At 42.4% G+C, this 19,409-nt stretch overlaps 1 protein-coding gene across 1 annotated transcript; it reads right to left on the reverse strand.

Moving 5' to 3' along the window:
• Positions 1-5,225: 5,225 nt before the first annotated feature.
• Positions 5,226-15,497, reverse strand: KBTBD3 (kelch repeat and BTB domain containing 3). The gene is made up of 3 exons (XM_077298524.1): positions 15,384-15,497; positions 12,071-12,306; positions 5,226-7,077 (listed from the first exon to the last, which is right to left on the reverse strand). The coding sequence occupies exons 2-3, from the start codon at positions 12,280-12,282 to the stop codon at positions 5,475-5,477; spliced, it is 1,815 nt and encodes a 604-aa protein (XP_077154639.1). The 5' UTR covers positions 12,283-12,306; positions 15,384-15,497; the 3' UTR covers positions 5,226-5,474.
• Positions 15,498-19,409: the final 3,912 nt, after the last annotated feature.

Raw genomic sequence — 19,409 nt, forward strand, 5'->3', positions numbered from 1 at the left:
GCCAGCTCCCGTTCCCAGTGATGCTTTGCGACAATGACCTGTGATGACATAGCGGTCTCACGTGATCCTACATCATCTGGAGTCATTTCGCAAGGCATTACAGGGAATGGGAGCTGCTGGAAGCATCACGAGGATCGGGAAGGCTGCGGAGGCCGCCAGAAGGTGAGAATATCACGATTTTTTATTTTTTTAACAATATACAGTATATTTTTACTATTGATGCTGCATAGGCAGCATCAATAGTAAGAAGTTGGTCACACTTGTGAAAATAGGCCCCCTGTCTCGCTAGGGCCCCGGCACTTGCCTGGGTGCGCCAGGTGCTGACGCCGGCCCTGTTCAGACTAGACCCCCCCTAAGTAAATTCTGACCCCCAGATCCAGCCACAAGACCTCTGTCCCTTTTTCTTGCACAGCGTGCTCCCCATCTTTCTTTCACGTAGACTTTTGTCCGTATCCATACACACTGCTTTCCATAGAACATCCAGACCGGCCTTGTCCCGTCTCCGATCAGACGTCCCCCTCCTTACCTTCACCAAGGTGTTACTCTTCTTCCTCTGTGGTGCCGGACTATGGAGTCGCCAAATGTCCTGTATGGTGTCACAAATTCAGCATAAATGGGGCAAAAATTTGGTTTTGCTGCAACATTCCTAGAACCATGTCAGAAACAACGTAGTTTTGTAAAAATCATGTTAATTTGCAGCAACTTTGCTGTATTTTTTCCTAAATTGAGGAAAAAATTAAAATAAATAATGCAAAAAAAACACCTCAGGGTATGTTCCCACGGTCAGTAAACGCTGCGTCCAGATGTTACAGCACAGTAGATGGAATTTGAAAAAAATACCATCTCCACTATGCGTGCACGGACGCCTCCGACTTCCCTGCGGAGACGCACATGTGGTGCGTCTTTCCAGACTGCAGCATGTCAATTTATCTTTCGGAGACGCTCCATCTCCGCAAGATAAATGTCACCACATGCGGAATCACCGGCGTTCAAAAGCCGGCAGCGCTTTGGACGGAGCGGACATGTGCTGCGTCCAAAGTGCTGTCGGTTCCTGACCGTGGGAACATACCCTCACACACTGCTGAGGATGAGCAAGACTTACGCCCCCCATACACAGGAGATGGATGTCTGCCGGTCATTCGGCCGGCAGCAGGATCGGCAACCATCAAGAAATTACAGGCCAGTACTTTTTTGACCCTGTTCATAAGAAGTCGTCCATGATTTTTTTTTTTAACTTGTACAGATTATTTTGGCCGTAATTCTCATCATTTATAGTGCACAGTGAATGCAGCTGATGTCTTCATATCAGAATTCTGGGCTGTAGACACGCATCTCTGATAATCATCATGATTTATTAAGGTTTTCTAAATATTGTCCATTTGTGAGTTTTTGATAAGCAGTCCAGAAAAAATAAAAAGTCAAGTTGGTAACTCTGGCAGGCAGCCATCTTGGCAGGCTCTCCCAGGGGCTCTTGGTTGTCCCATCCCGAGATGTCCTGCTTGGGTACGGAGAGCCACCGGCCAGTCCAAGCATTGCGGCCATCTGACTGCTCCTTTATGGCGACTCTTGGTATGCCCTAGGTCTACAATATATAAATGCCATCCCAAGAGTCAAACTTCACTCAGATGTGCGTACTGTTTTTTGTTTTTCATGACTCTGCTGGATCCAAATTTCCATTCTTATCATTAGTATGGCATTTGTTTATCTTATATGCAAAAAGTAATAAAAATTCATTTTCCAATATTCTCCTATAATGAAAAATTTATCCGAGTGATATCCACTGCTTTTCAATCATTCATTGAATGGGCAAATTTCATCCACAAATTAGATTAAAAAAAAAGACGCCTCTCCATTTTTTGTTGTTATGGGCAAATGATTCGAAGAAAAACCTGACATGAGCATACCCATAGATTACAATGTGAAAGTGTGCATGAATCACAGACGTTTGTATGAGGCTTTAAAGGGAATCTGTTGCCAGGTTTTTGCTATCTAATCTTAGCGCAGCATAATGTAGAGACAGAGACCCTGATTCCAGCGATGAGTAATGTACTGGGCTGCCTGCTGTAGTTTTGATAAAATCACTGTTTTATCTGCTGCAGATCTAGCAGTTCTCTGAATGCTGAGCTTTCTATAACCCCACCCACACCATTGTGCATAAGCAGAAAACAGCCAATCAGTGGTGTGGGCGGGGTTATACAGCGCTCAGGAATAATGAGGACTACATGGCAGTAGGTTTACTAGTCCTGTAGTGATAATCTCCTGCTAATAAAACAGTGATATTATCAAAACTACAGCAAACAGCCCAGTAAGTGACACATCGCTGGAATCAGGGTCTCTGTCCCAACATCATGCTTCTCTCAGATTAGATGGCACAAACTTGGTGACAGGTTTCCTGTAAACAGCTTGGTTGAGAGTTATCTTCAGTCCCAGACATTAGTGGTGTTGGGTACCTGTGAATCACAGATATAATATATGCTAAAAAATGAATGTCACACTAGCACCAAACAATTAGCAGACCAGTTCTTATTTTTTTAATGTATATTTCTGCCTTTTTATAGTATCAATTCTTTAAATTCTTTATCATATATATGATAAAGCGATGTTCCGAAATTCTAGAGAGATGCCATGAACCGTTGGGAAACATCGAAACTCTAAAGTCATTAATATGCCAATATATATATGTAAAAAGTCTATCAGACGTACGTATGTGCATTTGCACTTGGCTTGGAGGGATGGTGATGTTTTTTGAGGACAATCTCCTCCGGAAGGGTCTACATGAATCCTCGCCTCGTGTGCTGTTTCGGTGTGACTTTGGTCCCATTTTTCAGTGCCTTGGATGCTGCTTCAATCAAAAATTCATCAGTTCTATTAACTCCAATGGAGGGCACAGGCGAGGTACAAAAACTATACAATAGCCATTTTTAATTTTTATACACCACAGGCCACACGCATGACGAATACAGGAGATTGTTATCACATGCAGTACACAGCCAGTACTTATCAGAAATTCCTCCAGTTACATCATTTTTTGAAGGACATCCAGTTCTAAGTATTATCACTTTTGTGCCAATTTTAAGCCATTTCTTCTTGACGTTATCACCGTGATCCATGGCATATTTAAGGTCTTGGATTTTTTTTTTGTGCCCTACTCATCACTGATAACGTTCAACAATGAGATCCCTTTGCTGTGTTGTAAGCTGATTACGGACCCTGACTTTTGCTGTAAATGCAACTAAGACAATGTCAGGAAAATCCTCCTAGAACAGCTGAGTTTTATATGGGGTTAATCAGAGTCTCTATAAATGATGGCGGCCTTGTACTGACTACTATGTAACATAAGTGTAAATCTGATGGGTTAATTCTGAATGCAACAACATCCCCAATTATAAGAGGGTGCTCACAATTGCACAACCATGATTTCAGTTTCTTTGTCATTGGACTTGTGCTGATTATGGGTGACATTAAAAGGTGGAAAAAAGTTATGAAATGATTTTTATATCCACTGCATGCCCATGTAGCGGCTAAAAAGAGTAGGAAGTGCGAGAGTCTAGAATTAGGGCATAGTGGCTAGTGTAAAAATGACACACAATATATGAGAAGAGGTAGACTCATCTATCCACGTTCGGGTGGTTTAATCTTTTTTATTGTTTAATTGTTTTGTATTTTTTATTAATGCATTTTTTGTAATAATCTCCTAGCCAACTATTAATCTATAAGTTCTTTTGATGAATTAGCTGTAGAGCCAATGTGCATACATACTATTTAGGGTGGTAATGCAAGAGATTGCTCCTGTCACTGCACCACGTCCCTCCTTGTAGTGTTGATGAAGGCCTTGCCCTGCCTGGGACTTGACTTCCATCTGACACCTTTAGCTTCTGTAATCGTCTCCCTGAGAGGGTGATGTTTCCAGGACCATGGGTGTGTAAAGTTGTGCATACTTGACAACCATTCTTTCTTATACCAGTGTGTTATGTTCTTGCCCTTATGGCCATTAATTAAATGGGGATAATTCCCTTTGCGGAGATGGCTCTCGGCATTCTCTGTACTTACAATATGCCTGTGAAATTGCCGGACCACAATTGGGAATGTTTTCCCATACCCAAGATAGTGTTTGTGCATAAGTTACGCTCATTGCACATGTGCAAAGTCTTCCTGAAACTCCTAAAAGCGCTTCAATTGGCTGATTATGACGCGCCCGGACATGCGTTGTTGCATTCCTCTGGACACCGATTTTGGAGTTCTATGTACAGTATATGTTAGATATAATGATTACAATTGGGTGAGTCATGCTTCTTATCACACACCATATGGGCTAAAAAAGTCTACTTTCTCACTTACAACTTTTTGGACTGTCGCCTGCTTTATATATATATATATATATATATATATATATATATATATATATATATTTCGCTTAAAGCGGCCCTATGTGGTCAAAACATTGCTCGTACTTTTTGCCTTTTGTAACCAATAGAGGAATCCCTTGGTGGAGAACACCTGGGAGTTGCACCAAGACTGCACGGACCATGTGTCACGACACAGCTGTTGGGTGACCCGGGACCAGGGGCTCCTTCCCTGTCCCTAACACTAGGGAGCATCCTGCTCCCCGGGATACTTCAGATGGCAAAGATGCCGGGGCCTCCACCCTTCCCTTATCTCCTAAGTAAGCCTTCTGTCTGTTCTCTTCCCCCACCCAGGGAAGAGGGGGTGCTACTGTGCACCGCAGTACACCAACCTGACAAACAGGGCAACATGGACTATATTTAACAGAAAACTCCAGCCATACAAAATACTCACTCACATGTAACAGAGGAATGCACCAAGGTGTGAAGGTAAGGGAATAAACAAAAACAGAGAATGATAGGGAATTGCAACACATACAAATCAAGCAACAGTCACTTATAACTCCTTCAATTCTCCTCATATGTGCTCCTCTTCCACCGATAGCCATGCAGCAAAGGCTAGCTCTGACAAGGATTAGTAACAGAGCCCAGATTATAAAGGGAAAATGAGTGGATAACCGAGCTCAGCTGTGCACACAGTGATTTCCAACATGGTCAATTAACCCCTATTCTTCCAGAAGAAATAAACACATTTAAAGGAGAAGTGCTTCTTCTCAGCGCCGGAGTAGGAGCAATCAGAGGCTGCGGTCTTCTGGCTCCACACTGTCGTGGTAACCCCCTGATACCATGGCGTGGTGCATGGGAGTAGACAGGAGCCTAGGAGATAATGCCTATGTTTATGTGTCTGCTGAAAAGTGACCTTTACAGAACAAGAAGTATGTGTCTAGTGTTAGGCTTACTGACAAGTGTAAAAAATGCAAGATTTCTGAAATATTTGTAATGATGTAGCCTCTTTCTGATCCATGCTTTCTGTAATTCAGAAAGCATGAATTTACCAGACATGTTCTCTATAAAAAAAAATAGGTTGTTTTCTGATTACACAGTCTCTGTAATGTCCAGGAATGAACCAGCTTACAAATGGCTATCACCCCAAGGATCCCTGCACTTATTAAACTGAATGACTTCACAGTAAAATTCTGTTAAAGCCCTGGGCATTGGGGACACTTCCTCCCACTCCGATCGGTTGCTGTGGTAGACTTGAACTTCATCGGTGATTTCATCAGGGGCATAATCGCCACCCAGGATATAAATTTTATCTTCGATACCTACTGCCCCGGCATTAAAGCCAGCACACTCAAAGGACCCTTCACCCTTCCAAACGCAAGTCTCAGGGCAGAAACTGTAAACTTTATATGTTGAAAGGTCACAGATGTACAAGGCGCTGTTGACGGGAACGGCTTTGATTAAAGTGGCATGAAAAAATTGTCCAAACTCTGCCACAAGTTCACACCATTGATCAGTGTGTGCATTATACTTGAAAAAACAATCTAGCGAAGGGTTAAAAGCATCTGTGATCTCAACTTCGGATCCCAGTACGTAAATGAAGGACTTGCACGCGCTTGCCTCAGGATAGTATATCCCTCTTGGCAATGGACCAACTGACTTCCATTCCTTAGTTAAAGGATTATAAGCTTCGACATCTAGTAGACTACGTATGTCTTGTGCTCCTTTTGTTTTCCCACCAATAACAAACAACTGGTTGAGGGCTATGACAGATGTGTGCATGGTTCTTGGCTTTTTCATGGCTGGTACTAAAAATGAGTTATTGCTTGAAGGACAATAGCACCAGGTTCGGTCAGTAGCTTCATGGTGGGGTTCGGCAATATGAAGCCGCACGGCACGACAGCAGCTTCCAATACATCCTCCTGTGATAAAGAGCTTTTCTCCAAAACTAGACAAGCTAGAACCAGGAAGGTCAATGATATGGATCTGAGGAAGCTCCAACCATTTATCGGTTTTGATATTATAGCAAAATGTGTGCTGAGTTTCTCCATCTTCTGCTGTTTTATGGACAAAGATATATTTTTCCGTAGTCGAAATTCGGGCATCCGGATATAACCCCCCAAAATGTTCAATGCATCGTATGGCATTTCTGACCTTTGATGAACAGTCCGTGCTTGCTAATAATGGCTCCTCAGAATCCAGTAGATTTTGAAGAAAAGATTGTGAGAGCTGATGTAGTCTAACCTTACTTATCAACTGGGGGAAAAAACGTGCTCTCTCTTCCAAACTATGCTTCGTCCAAGTTAAAACAGCCATAAGCACAAATTCTTCTTCCGGAACATTCAGGTCATCATCCTCCAGGCATTTTTCTAGCACCCCAATATTCAACTCCAAGAAGTCCGTAGATTGTGTTAGCAATGGGAAATGCCGTAGAGCAAAGTGTAAGGCACATTCGAACAGACGGGTGGAACCGTAGCTATCTGACAATGACAGCAATGACAGGCAGTTACTTATGTCAATGGTCTTAATTAAAAAATCACTGCACGCCTTCGATAGTAAAGGCACCTGGAGAAAGGAGGACATCTGAAATAGCATATCCACATTTCCTTCTGTAATCTCGGCTTTGCCGGTGTAGGCGTAATCCAGAAATGCTTTTATAGCTTTTGGAGACAGGTTGCTGATCATGACGTTTCCGCCATCTCTTTCTTTCATATTTACTTCAAACATAGCCCTGAAAGGAAATAGAACTAAATTAGTCATGTAAATTATGGTACCAAGCAAAAAAGTTGTATTTAAGAACCCTAAAAAGTGCACAGTGTACCAAGGAAACCTTAACTTGTCCAAATCCCAATTTGCTCCTTGAAGGAGCAAATTTAACACCCATTTTTAAGATAGATAATGTATGGTCAGTGAGGGAGAGCTACGCTAATCCCGATAAGTTTCAAAAATTTCGTTTGTGAGTGAAGTGGAGTGAGAATGTGTGACCACCAATCCTAAAGACTGTAAATTACGCTGTGGTCACTGTGGTACTGATCCATTCACACCAGGAACTTTAAGAACACTGTAGTAATGATAGCATCATTTCAGGGGTATTCTAAAGTCTGAAATTTATTGCCTATCTGCCTGATAAAGGATAACTTTTTGATCGTTGAAGGTGTGGCCGTTGTGGCACCCAACAATCTCAAGAGCCGGAACTCTGAAGAGCCCTATGTGAATGGATTGGTGGCTGATCGTGCTCACTTATTCGGAGCCCTGGAGATTGGCGAGCGCCGCAATCATCTGGTCTTCAGCACTCCCCTTACAATGAATGGGGTAGCGTGCATGATCGACTTCCACTTCACTCAGCCGGAGCTTTTCACAGTGGTCAGAGCCCCACCGATCCCCACAGGATAAGGTATTACTTTCTAATTGCTGGAGGTCTGACTGCTGTGGCTCCAGTGAACCTAAGACTAAGGAATCCAAAGAGCCCTGTGTGAATATAGCTGTGGTTGATCATGCTCACTAAAGTGCCTTTCATTCTTATTGGAAGTGACGGAAAAGTGCGCTCATCTGGTTTTCAGAACTCCTGTTACAATTAATAGGGCAACAGCGCACATGATTGACCTACGCTTCACTCAGCCAGGGTTCTTGACAATGGTTGGACCTCCAGTGATCCCCACAGAATACTGGATAACTTGAGAATTCCACTTTAAAGGACAGGCACAACCAAAACATTGTAAAAAGATTTAAAGGGGTACTCGGGAAATAGAAAAAAAAAATAACTAAAAGAAATGTTATTTTAAATAAATTCATAAATAAATTTAATTAGCAAATCCACCTCTGGACCCTTGTAACACTATTTAAAACCTGTCCTAGAATATTAGGACAGAAGTCTGTGAGAATGTACAGCAGGAAGCTTCTTTGCTGTGACCTGAAGATACTTATATTGTTATTCAGAAAGACAGGACACACAGAAGAGTGAGCAGCTTCTTCTTACCTCGGAACACCTGGTATCTCCAGTATTAGATTAGATAGACAGGGTGGACAGCAGTGTGAGCAGCCTCTTCTTACCTTGGCAACCCTGGTATCTCCAGTATTAGATCAGATAGACAGCAATGTGAGCAATCTCTTCTTACCCCAGCACCTCTGGTATCTCCAGTATTAGATCAGATAGACAGGGTGGACAGCAGTGTGAGCAGCCTCTTCTTACCTTAGAACCCCTGGTCTCTCCAGTATTAGATCAGATAGACAGGGTGGACAGCAGTGTGAGAAGCCTCTACTTATCCCAGCACCTCTGGCATCTTTAGTATTAGATCAGATAGACATGGTGAACAGTAGTGTAAGCAGCCTCTTCTTACCTCAGCACCCCTGGTATCTCCAGTATTAGATCAGATAGACAGGGTGGACAGCAGTGTGAGAAGCCTCTTTTTACCCCAACGCATCTGGTTTTTCCAGTATTAGATCAGATAGACAGGGTGGACAGCAGTGTGAGCAGCCTCTTCTTACCTCAGCACCCCTGGTATCTCCAGTATTAGATCAGATAGACAGGGTTGACAGCAGTGTGAGAAGCCTCTTCTTACCTCAGCACCCCTGATATCTCCAGTATTAGATCAGATAGACAGGGTGGACAGCAGTGTGAGCAGCCTCTTCTTACCTCAGCACCCCTGGTATCTCCAGTATTAGATCAGATAGACATGGTGGACAGCAGTGTGAGCAGCCTCTTCTTACCTCAGCACTCCAGGTATCTCCAGTATTAGATCAGATAGACAGGGTGGACAGCAGTGTGCACAGCCTCTTCTTACCTCAGCACCCCTGGTATCTCCAGTATTAGATCAGATAGACAGGGTGGACAGCAGTGTGAGAAGCCTCTTCTTACCTCAGCACCCCTGGTATCTCCAGTATTAGATCAGATAGACAGGGTGGACAGCAGTGTGCGCAGCCTCTTCTTACCTCAGCACCCCTGGTATCTCCAGTGTTAGATCAGATAGACAGGGTGGACAGCAGTGTGAGAAGCCTCTTCTTACCCGAGTACCTCTGTTACCTCCAGTATCAGGACAGATAGATTGGGTGGACAGCAGTGTGAGCAGCCTCTTCATACCTCAGCACCTCTGGTATCTCCAGTATTAGATCAGATAGACAGGGTGGACACAGCAGTGTGAGCAGCATCTTACCTCAGCACCTCTGGCATCTTTAGTATTAGATCAGATAGACATGGTGGACAGTAGTGTGAGCAGTGTCTTCTTACCTCGGCACCTCTGCTATCTCCAGTAGTATTAGTGGAGCAAATATTCCTAGATATGGAGGAGGGTGGACCTTCTTCTGCATATGCTCACAGGCTCCTGTCTCAACATTCCAAGACAGGCTTCCCTCAGTGAAACAAGGCAGCCGCCATTTTATTTCTAAAGTAATTACCTCCCTAAACCTAATGATTGTGATTTACTAATTAAAAGTATTTAGGAATTTATTTATAATGATATTTCCTTTAATTATTTTTTTTTCTATTCCCGCAGAACCCTTTTAAATAAACTGGGGTCCTCTTTTCCTACCTAACACTTTATAGGACGATTTCTTCATGTGCCTTCCTGCATTGCATGTGAATAGGGGGTTTTATACCCAATATACAGTACATGCTTAGGAAATTATCCATTAGGAATAATGAATGTACTATGGATTAATTAATAATAAATACTGTGGATTTTAAAATCTACAGCTACAGCATTATTGATTACATACAGAAAGTGATATGATTTGTCAGGTAGTGTGAGGTGTGAGTCCGAAGTGTATAGGCAAACACTAACCAGACAGACAAGGGTTAACAGACAGGGATAAAACAAAACTACAATCATACAAATACATTCACAAAACAACAGAGAGTAACACAGGGGAGAGATAGGAAGGAAGAAACCAAATGGGAGAGGTTAAGGATAAACATGTAAACCAATCTCCTAAAAAACTCTCGAACTTCCTACTCCAAACACTGAACTCTCTCTTTCAGCTCCAAACCAGGTAGTGGTAAATATCACTGGCAAGGTCAGAAACAAGGAGGAGGGTTCTTACACCTGCTGGCAGTAAGGAACTCAGAACAGCTCATATCACCAAACACAGAGAACTTCAGGAGTCCAACTAAGCAGTTTAACCCTTGCAGCACCAGAGCAAAGAAAGCCAGAACTGCTAATAGAATGGTAAAGCCATTCTAACTACCGCAGGTGTATGTCACCAGGCGCTGTGATTGTCTGACCCCACTCTGTCGTGAAATCCTCGTGACATCGTTCTTAAACATAATATATCCCTGGGTAAAATAAAAATATAAAAATTACCTCATTTACCAGCGCCATTTGAGAGATGTCAGCTACGGTTCTCTCTGCCATCTTGTGACATTGTTATCCCGCATGATTCTGCAGCCAATCAGCGGCCGAAAAATGGGCTACAGCTCTCCTATTCCTTAGGAAATCTGAGATTCATCCAAAGGAAGTGAGATTGCAGCAGCTCAATAGCGACTAAGGATTCACATGGAACTACGCTGGTGTGGAACCTAAGAATCTGTTATTTTTATTTTACACTGGTCACAACAGCATTTAAAGGGGTTGGAATAATAATAATTTCCACAATTAGATGTGTTTTTTTTTAAAAATGTTCCTGTGCCAAGATAATCTCATAAATGTGCCCCTGCTGTGTACTGTGTAATGGCTGTGTCTGACCGTACAGGGACATGGTCTGATCATATCACAGCTCCTGGGCAGGGGAGGAAGCAAAAGAGAGGATGCAGACAGGACATCAGGGAATCAGAGTTGATTCTTTTTGTGAGGGAAAATGTTTCCCTACAAATGTTTTACCTCAATAAAACTTTGGACTCCGTATGACCTAGTTTCTGTAGGGTCCATCTTTTAAGCCGATATAACAATGAAGTCTTCATATTGTTGACTTTGTCTCATGTTAGAAAATGCCCTCATCAGGGAGACATCGAAATTCTGTATTTAGTTATATAGAAACAATAAAGCCAGAACAAGAAGGTATGACAGTCGAGGTGAGGAGACTTAAAGCCGCAATGCTCCTCTGGGAAATATGCAAATTGTCTCTTCAGAGACATCATGTCACTCTCCGCAAGGAGAAACGATACTTCTTGGATCCCGGTCAGACGCCTCTCAATCAGCCAAACCAGATCTCCACTTTGCACTGACGAGGGGCAGTACCCCGAAACACAGTGTCTGCAAATTGAGATTCTGGTTGGGCTATTATCCTAAGTCATGTGACAAGGCTCGTTAAAGGGTCGACATTGACTGTTAGGATTGCTACCTCCAATAGGTGGCACTAGAGTTCTAGTCCTCTTCCTCTCTGAAGAGACAATTTGCTTATTAAGGGAAAAAAATCCAAACCTACAGGTCCTTGAGTGAAAAAGTGACATCACATCTTTGGAAAGCTGAGTTCAATTTACTTAGCCACACGCAGGCCTGATTACTGCCACACCTGTTCTCAATCAAGAAATTACTTAAATAGGACCTGCCTGACAAAAACTGAAGTACACTAAAAGGTTCTCAAAAGCTAGACACTTTTTCACACAAATTTATAACTAATAAACATATATTTTATAGGGTTTTTTTTAGCCAAAGATGAAGGGTCCATGATTTAGCAGCTACGACCAGACCAGGGCACCAGGGATAATACTATGTAAAGGTGATTTAGCTATGTATATATTTATTTTTCTGTGGAAAAAATCTTCCTGGACAAATATACCAATGGGATCTTACCTGAAGAAGTCACTGCTGGCTGCCAGGACACAACGGTGGCACGGAATGGATTCATCTTTCATCGTTATGTTGAAATCAAAGAATATGTTTTGTTCTCGGAAGCTCTGCAGCACGGTTAATATTTGCTGCCCGTGACTTTCCGCCACCAAGCAGACCGATTTCTTTTCAGCAGATAAAGATCCATTGCACACTACTCTCCCAAGTAGGTCCATATTGAGCCCGGAAATATGGGAAAGCTTAGGGTAGGAACGAAAACATAAGTCAAATGTTGGTGTATAATAAAATTAATCGAATGGTTATGTCAGGTGGAGGAGGATCTGTAACAACAAATTTGGATGTAGCAGAATTTTCATCTACAAATTTTGCAGCAAATTCTCATCTGTTGCATGTACATTGTAAACTTAGCATTGCAAAAAGTTAAGTTCTACGAAAATCTACATGTACTAGAACTGCATTGTGTGGGTTTTTCTTTTTTTGCAGAATTTCAAAAATCTAAAATCTGCCCTTACTATTATTTATTTTATAACGCCTTTAAATAAGTTGTCCGGTGAAAACAATTTATCCCCTATTCAGTGGATAGATGATAAAAGATTGATTGTGGGGATTCATCTGTTGAGCCAATCGTTCAGCATTGGCGCAAGCGCAGATCCGTAGTCCGGCTCTCGAATGTCATGACTGTGCATGCACTGCCCCAAGGAATAATGGCGCCTGCTCAAGATGTCTGGCAGAGAAGGCAGGACACTCAAGACAAAAATGGGTCACTAGAGTAGGGATTCTGCTTTTCTAGCACTTAGGGGCTCTTTATATGGAATCCACAAACTAGTCTAGGAAAATCTGTGTTCCAGGAGGCAAATAGTTCTCCGTCCTTCCCGAGTCACTCCGTATGGCAAAGTAGTACTGTACAGCCACATTAGGGGTATTTCTACATTCAGCAGAAATTGTGGGACAAATTCTAGTGCTGCTTTTACCCATTTCCCAGTGTGAAAATGTAAAACTTATAGGGGGTTCTGCTGTTGTGGCACCTCAATGTAACATGGCCCCCTCAAACAAGGGCAGCAAAATCTGCACTGTAATATGGCGCTACTTCCCTTCTGAGCTTTGCACTGTGCCTCAAAAAAAGTCTTAGACCACATATGGGGTATCGGTGAACTCAGGAGAAATTGCACAACAAACTTTGAGGTCCATTTTCCCCTTGTGAAAATACAAAATTTGTAGCTAGAAAAGATTGTTGTGGGAAAAATGTGATTTTTTTTTTTTATTTTCAAGGTTTAACGCTATAAACTTCTGTGTAGCACCTGTGGGTTGAAGGTGCTCAATACACATCTAGATAAGTTCTCAAAGGGGTCTAGTTTCCAATATGGTGTCACCTGTGGGGGGTTTCCACTATTTAGGCACATCAGGGGTTCTTGAAATGCGACATAGCGCAAGTCATATCAAAGAAATTGTAACGCTATCATAAAGTACAATATGTCACAAGAAAACAACTCAGAATCACCGGGATCCATTGAAGCGTTCCAGAGTTGTTACCTCATAAAGTGACAGTGGTCAGAATTGTAAAAATTGGCCTGGTCATTAAGGTGAAAATTGGCTAGGTCTCAAGGGGGTTAAATAAATATTTTTACACATTATATTTTTTTAAACTTTATTACATTGTCCCAGTATGGCACAGAAGAGAATCACATCAGGATCTGACAGGCAGGGAAGGAGGCATGCCGACATATGTTCTCAGCAGGCGCTCCCAATCCACCTCCCTGCAGGACCCGGAAGGACCCCGCAACCATCTTGGTGCAGGGGGTCTCCATGGAGACCATCAGGACAACTTGATGTGATCGCGATGTCCTGATGGAATCGTGTAGGGAGCCCCCTCCCTATGCGATGCTTTTCTATGCCGCTTTCACTACTGACAGCGACATCAGAGGGGTTAAATGCCCACGATCGGTGCTAGCATTGCTGCGGGGTGTCAGCTATCACATACAGCTGACACCCGCATGCGATCACCGCGGAGCTCAGCGTGAAGCAGCGCGTTTGTGTACTAGTACTGCTCTTTGTGCAAACACACCTCCCACAGAGCAGGACTAGTACGGCGCATGTCGTGAAGGGATGAAAAGCCACATGGTAGACCATGTTTTTTTGTTACAATGGTGAAGACAAGGGAGCTGTCTGAGAACATCAGAGCTGCTATTATTAGCAAACCCAAGACTTCAAAAGGCTCTAAGGCCATTTCCAAAGACCTTGGTATCCCAGTTTAGCAGTGCGCAAAGTAATTAAGAATTTTGCCAAGAATGGAATGATCAAGAACCTTTCTGGACTTGGGAGAAAGAGGAAAATTGACAAGCGATGTCTTGGAAGGTTGGTGTGAGTAGTGGAGAAAACACCACGTCAAACATCCAAAGACCTGAAGGCCAATCTGGAACAGTCTGGGGTCATGGTTTCAACAAGTACCATACTCCGCACACTAAACCAAGCAGAGCTTTATGGGTGAAGGCCAAGGAAGAAACCATTGCTGAAGAAAAAACATAAAAAGGAAGGACTGATCTTTGCCAAAGAGTACCTTGACAAACCACAATCCTCCCGGGAAAATGTTCTGTGGACAGATGAAATAAAAATAGAGCTTTTTGGCAATGCAAAGCAACAGAACGACGGCCGTCCAGTGTACTGGAAATAAAGGATTCTTGAATCGCATACATGTTGAGTGCTACTTTTCTTCAATTTTGGACACACAAATATAATATAAAATACATATATAGTAAATACACACACATACATATAAATATACACATACTGTAAACACACACTGTGTAAGATGGGGGGTTTAATGGCAGCTTACAGTACTCCTGAAAGGACGTGCAGCTGTAACAGGATACCTGGTTCAGCAGTACTGTTTATACACATGCACATATATATATATACACACTGTAAATGCACATGCACAGATATATACACACTGTAAATACACATGCACACATATATATATATACACACTGTAAATGCACATGCACACATATATACACAAACTATAAATACACATGCACACATACTGTAAATATACATGCACACAGCTATACACACACTATAAATACACATGCACACATATATACACATTCTGTATTTACACATGCAAACTGTAAAAACACTGTATACACATACTGTCAGGACACCCACATTCATATATATTTACGGTACACAGTATATTTACATATGTGCACATCATACTGCACATACAGAAATACACATATACAGTATATACAGTACAAACACATATATACATATATCACATATACAGACAAAACCGTGAGGTTAATCCTGACTGTACCTGTGTGGATGGTGGGCAGGCGATGTCAGGACTGGCGGTGTCAGGGCAGGCAGAGCCTCAGCACAGAGCTGCATCTGTTACATTAGATGGCCACACAGACAGCTGACAGTGCTATCATCATTGGTGCCGCAGCCCACCAGGGGGCCTGTTACATGCAGCCCACTGTTATCCTGCCCCTCATTGGAGTCTATTCCAGCTTTTCCTATTGGAGGATGACATACTGGAAAGTATTGGGAGGAGGGAGCAGCACACACAGCCTCCAGCCCTGCTGCCTGGTGTAGTGGGAGCAGAGGCTGTTGTTATACAGTGATGATGAATAATGTGGGATTTCTTGGTATTGTGCTGGAGGAGAAATGTTACTTTCCACTTTCACACTTTCTCCATAGACTTGCATTAGCGAGTGTTGCGTCGGACCAAAAAAAGTTACATGTAACGTTTTTTGGTGCGTCGTGTCCGCCATTTCCAACCGCGCATGCACGGCTGGAACTCCGCCCCGCCTCCCCGGACATCACAATGCGTTGTAAAACTGCATCCGCTGCCCCCTTTGTGTTTTTCTTTCACAGTTTGCGTCGGTACGTCGCATTGCGACGTGCGTCGTACGACGCTAGTGTGAAAGTAGCCGAATATGGCATTAAATATCCACATCTCAGTAACAGATACTCTCCCTAGATTGCTGTACCACCATACCATGGAGCAGTGAGGTTGAGTTGCCGGTATAGCAGAGTTAAGTATTTTCGGCACAACTCTGTTTGATCTGGGATTTTACAGTTTGGGTAAATCAAGTGGGTCAAGGCTCAGACACACGGCAGATCTATAAATCAGGGAGACACAACCTTTTCTCATTCGTTGGACAGAGGATAGCTTGCTGATCACTGAGGGTCTGACTGCTCGTATTCAGAAGCGTAACGATAGTAGGTGCATGGCTTGCAATCACTCGCGAGCCTAAGGGGGGCTAAACAATCCCTTTGGCAGATCTAAAAAGACCATTACTAATAAAGAAGCCCTCCTCCTCCCGTCAAAGTTTTTATCCTCTTCATATTTTGCAGTCGTTATATTATATAGCACTGTGTAATTACAATTGCTCATTTTGCCTTTCTACCCAGTCTTTTTTCCATTACATAGTTACATAGTTATTAAGGTTGAAGGAAGACTGTAAGTCCATCTAGTTCAACCCATAGCCTAACCTAACATGTTGATCCAGGGGAAGGCAAAAAAAACCCATGTGGTAAGAGTAAGCTCCATCATGGGGAAAAAAATTCCTTCCCGACCCCACATACGGCAATCAGACTAGTTCCCTAGATCAACGCCTTATCAAGGAATCTAATATATATACCCTGTAATATTATACTTTTCCAGGAAGGTATCCAGTCCCCTCTTAAATTTAAGTAATGAATCACTCATTACAACATCATACGGCAGAGAGTTCCATAGTCTCACTGCTCTTACAGTAAAGAATCCGCGTCTGTTATTATGCTTAACCCTTCTTTCCTCCAGACGTAGAGGATGCCCCCTTGTCCCTGTCACCGGTCTATGATTAAAAAGATCAGCAGAAAGGTCTTTGTACTGTCCCCTCATATATTTATACATTAACATAAGATCACCCCTTAGTCTTCGTTTTTCCAAACTAAATACCAAGTGTAATAACCTATCTTGGTATTGCAGACCCCCCAGTCCTCTAATAACCTTGGTTGCTCTTCTCTGCACCCGCTCCAGTTCAGCTATGTCTTTCTTATACACCGGAGACCAGAACTGTGCACAGTATTCTAAGTGTGGTCGCACTAGTGACTTGTATAGAGGTAGAATTATGTTCTCCTCATGAGCATCTATGCCTCTTTTAATGCATCCCATTATTTTATTTGCCTTTGTAGCAGCTGCCTGACACTGGCCACTAAATGTGAGTTTGTCATCCACCCATACACCCAGGTCTTTTTCATTGATGGTTTTGCCCAGAGTTTTAGAATTAAGCACATAGTTATACATCTTATTACTTCTACCCAAGTGCATGACCTTACATTTATCCCCATTAAAGCTCATTTGCCATTCAGCCCAAGCTTCTAGTTTACATAAATCATCCTGTAATATAAAATTGTCCTCCCCTGTATTGATTACCCTGCAGAGTTTAGTGTCATCTGCAAATATTGAAATTCTACTCTGAATGCCCCCTACAAGGTCATTAATAAATATGTTAAAAAGAAGAGGGCCCAATACTGACCCCAGTGGTACCCCACTGCTAACCGCGACCCAGTCCGAGTGTGCTTCATTAATAACCACCCTTTGTTTCCTATCCCTGAGCCAGCTCTCAACCCACTTGCACATATTTTCCCCTATCCCCATTATTCTCATTTTATGTATCAACCTTTTGTGTGGCACCGTATCAAAAGCTTTTGAAAAGTCCATATACACTACATCTACTGGGTTCCCTTGGTCCAGTCCGGAACTTACCTCTTCATAGAAGCTGATCAAATTAGTCTGACATGAACGGTCCCTAGTAAACCCGTGCTGATACTGGGTCATGAGGTTATTCCTCTTCAGATACTCCAGTATAGCATCCCTTAGAATGCCCACCAGGATTTTACCCACAGTAGAGGTTAAGCTTACTGGCCTATAATTACCGAGTTCAGTTTTTGCCCCTTTTTTGAATATTGGCACCACATTTGCTATACGCCAGTCCTGTGGTACAGACCCTGTTATTATGGACTCTTTAAAGATTAAAAATAATGGTCTATCAATGACTGTACTTAATTCCTGCAGTACTCGGGGGTGTATCCCATCCGGGCCCGGAGATTTGTCAATTTTTGTGATTTTTAGACACCGCCGTACTTCCTGCTGGGTTAAGCAGGTAACATTTAATTGGGAATTTTTATCACTAGTCATATTGGCTGCCATGGGATTTTCTTTTGTAAATACTGATGAAAAAAAGTCATTTAGCATATTGGCTTTTTCCTCATCCTCATCCACCATTTCACCCAGACTATTTTTAAGGGGGCCAACACTATCATTTTTTAGTTTCTTACTATTTATGTAGTTAAAGAATATTTTGGGATTATTTTTGCTCTCTCTGGCAATGAGTCTCTCTGTCTCAATCTTTGCTGCCTTGATTTGCTTTTTACAGAATTTATGTAATTTTCTGTATTTATTTAATGCCTCATCACTACCTACTTCCTTTAATTCTCTAAATGCTTTCTTTTTGTCACTTATTGCGCCCCTTACAGCTCTATTTAGCCATATTGGTTTCCTCCTATTTCTAGTATGTTTATTCCCATACGGTATATACTGTGCACAGGTCCTATCCAGGATGCTAATAAACTTCTCCCATTTTCTTTGTGTACTTTAATGTCTCTGGATATCGTCCCAGTTAATTGCACCAAGATCCTCTCTCATCCGTTGGAAATTTGCCCTCCTGAAATTTAGTGTCCTTGTCACCCCTCTACTACACATCTTATTAAAAGAGACATGAAAACTTATTATTTTGTGATCACTATTCCCCAAGTGACCCCCAACCCTTATATTTGATATGCGGTCTGGCCTGTTGGTTAATATTAGGTCTAGCAGTGCCCCCCTTCTTGTTGGGTCCTGAACCAGTTGTGAAAGGTAATTGTCTCTCATAGTTGTCAAAAACCGATTACCTTTACTGGAACTGCAGGTTTCTGTTCCCCAATCTATTTCAGGGTAGTTGAAGTCCCCCATAATAATGACTTCTCCTTGAGTCGCAGCTTCATCTATTTGCTTTACGAGGATATTCTCCATTGCTTCCATTAGTTTTGGAGATTTATAACAAACCCCTATCAGTAATTTATTATTTTTTCCCCCTTCCCTTTATCTCCACCCACAGGGACTCTACATTTTCATTAGATTCACCTATATTATCACGCAGGATGGGTTTTAAGGTCGATTTTACATACAGACACACCCCACCCCCTCGCTTATCTGTACAGTCATTTCTGACCAGACTATAGCCCTGCAAGTTAACAGCCCAGTCATGGCTCCCATCCAGCCACGTCTCAGATATCCCCACCATGTCATAAT

This window comes from Ranitomeya variabilis, chromosome 3 (assembly GCF_051348905.1).
Source record: "Ranitomeya variabilis isolate aRanVar5 chromosome 3, aRanVar5.hap1, whole genome shotgun sequence".
Taxonomy (NCBI): Eukaryota; Metazoa; Chordata; class Amphibia; order Anura; family Dendrobatidae; genus Ranitomeya; species Ranitomeya variabilis.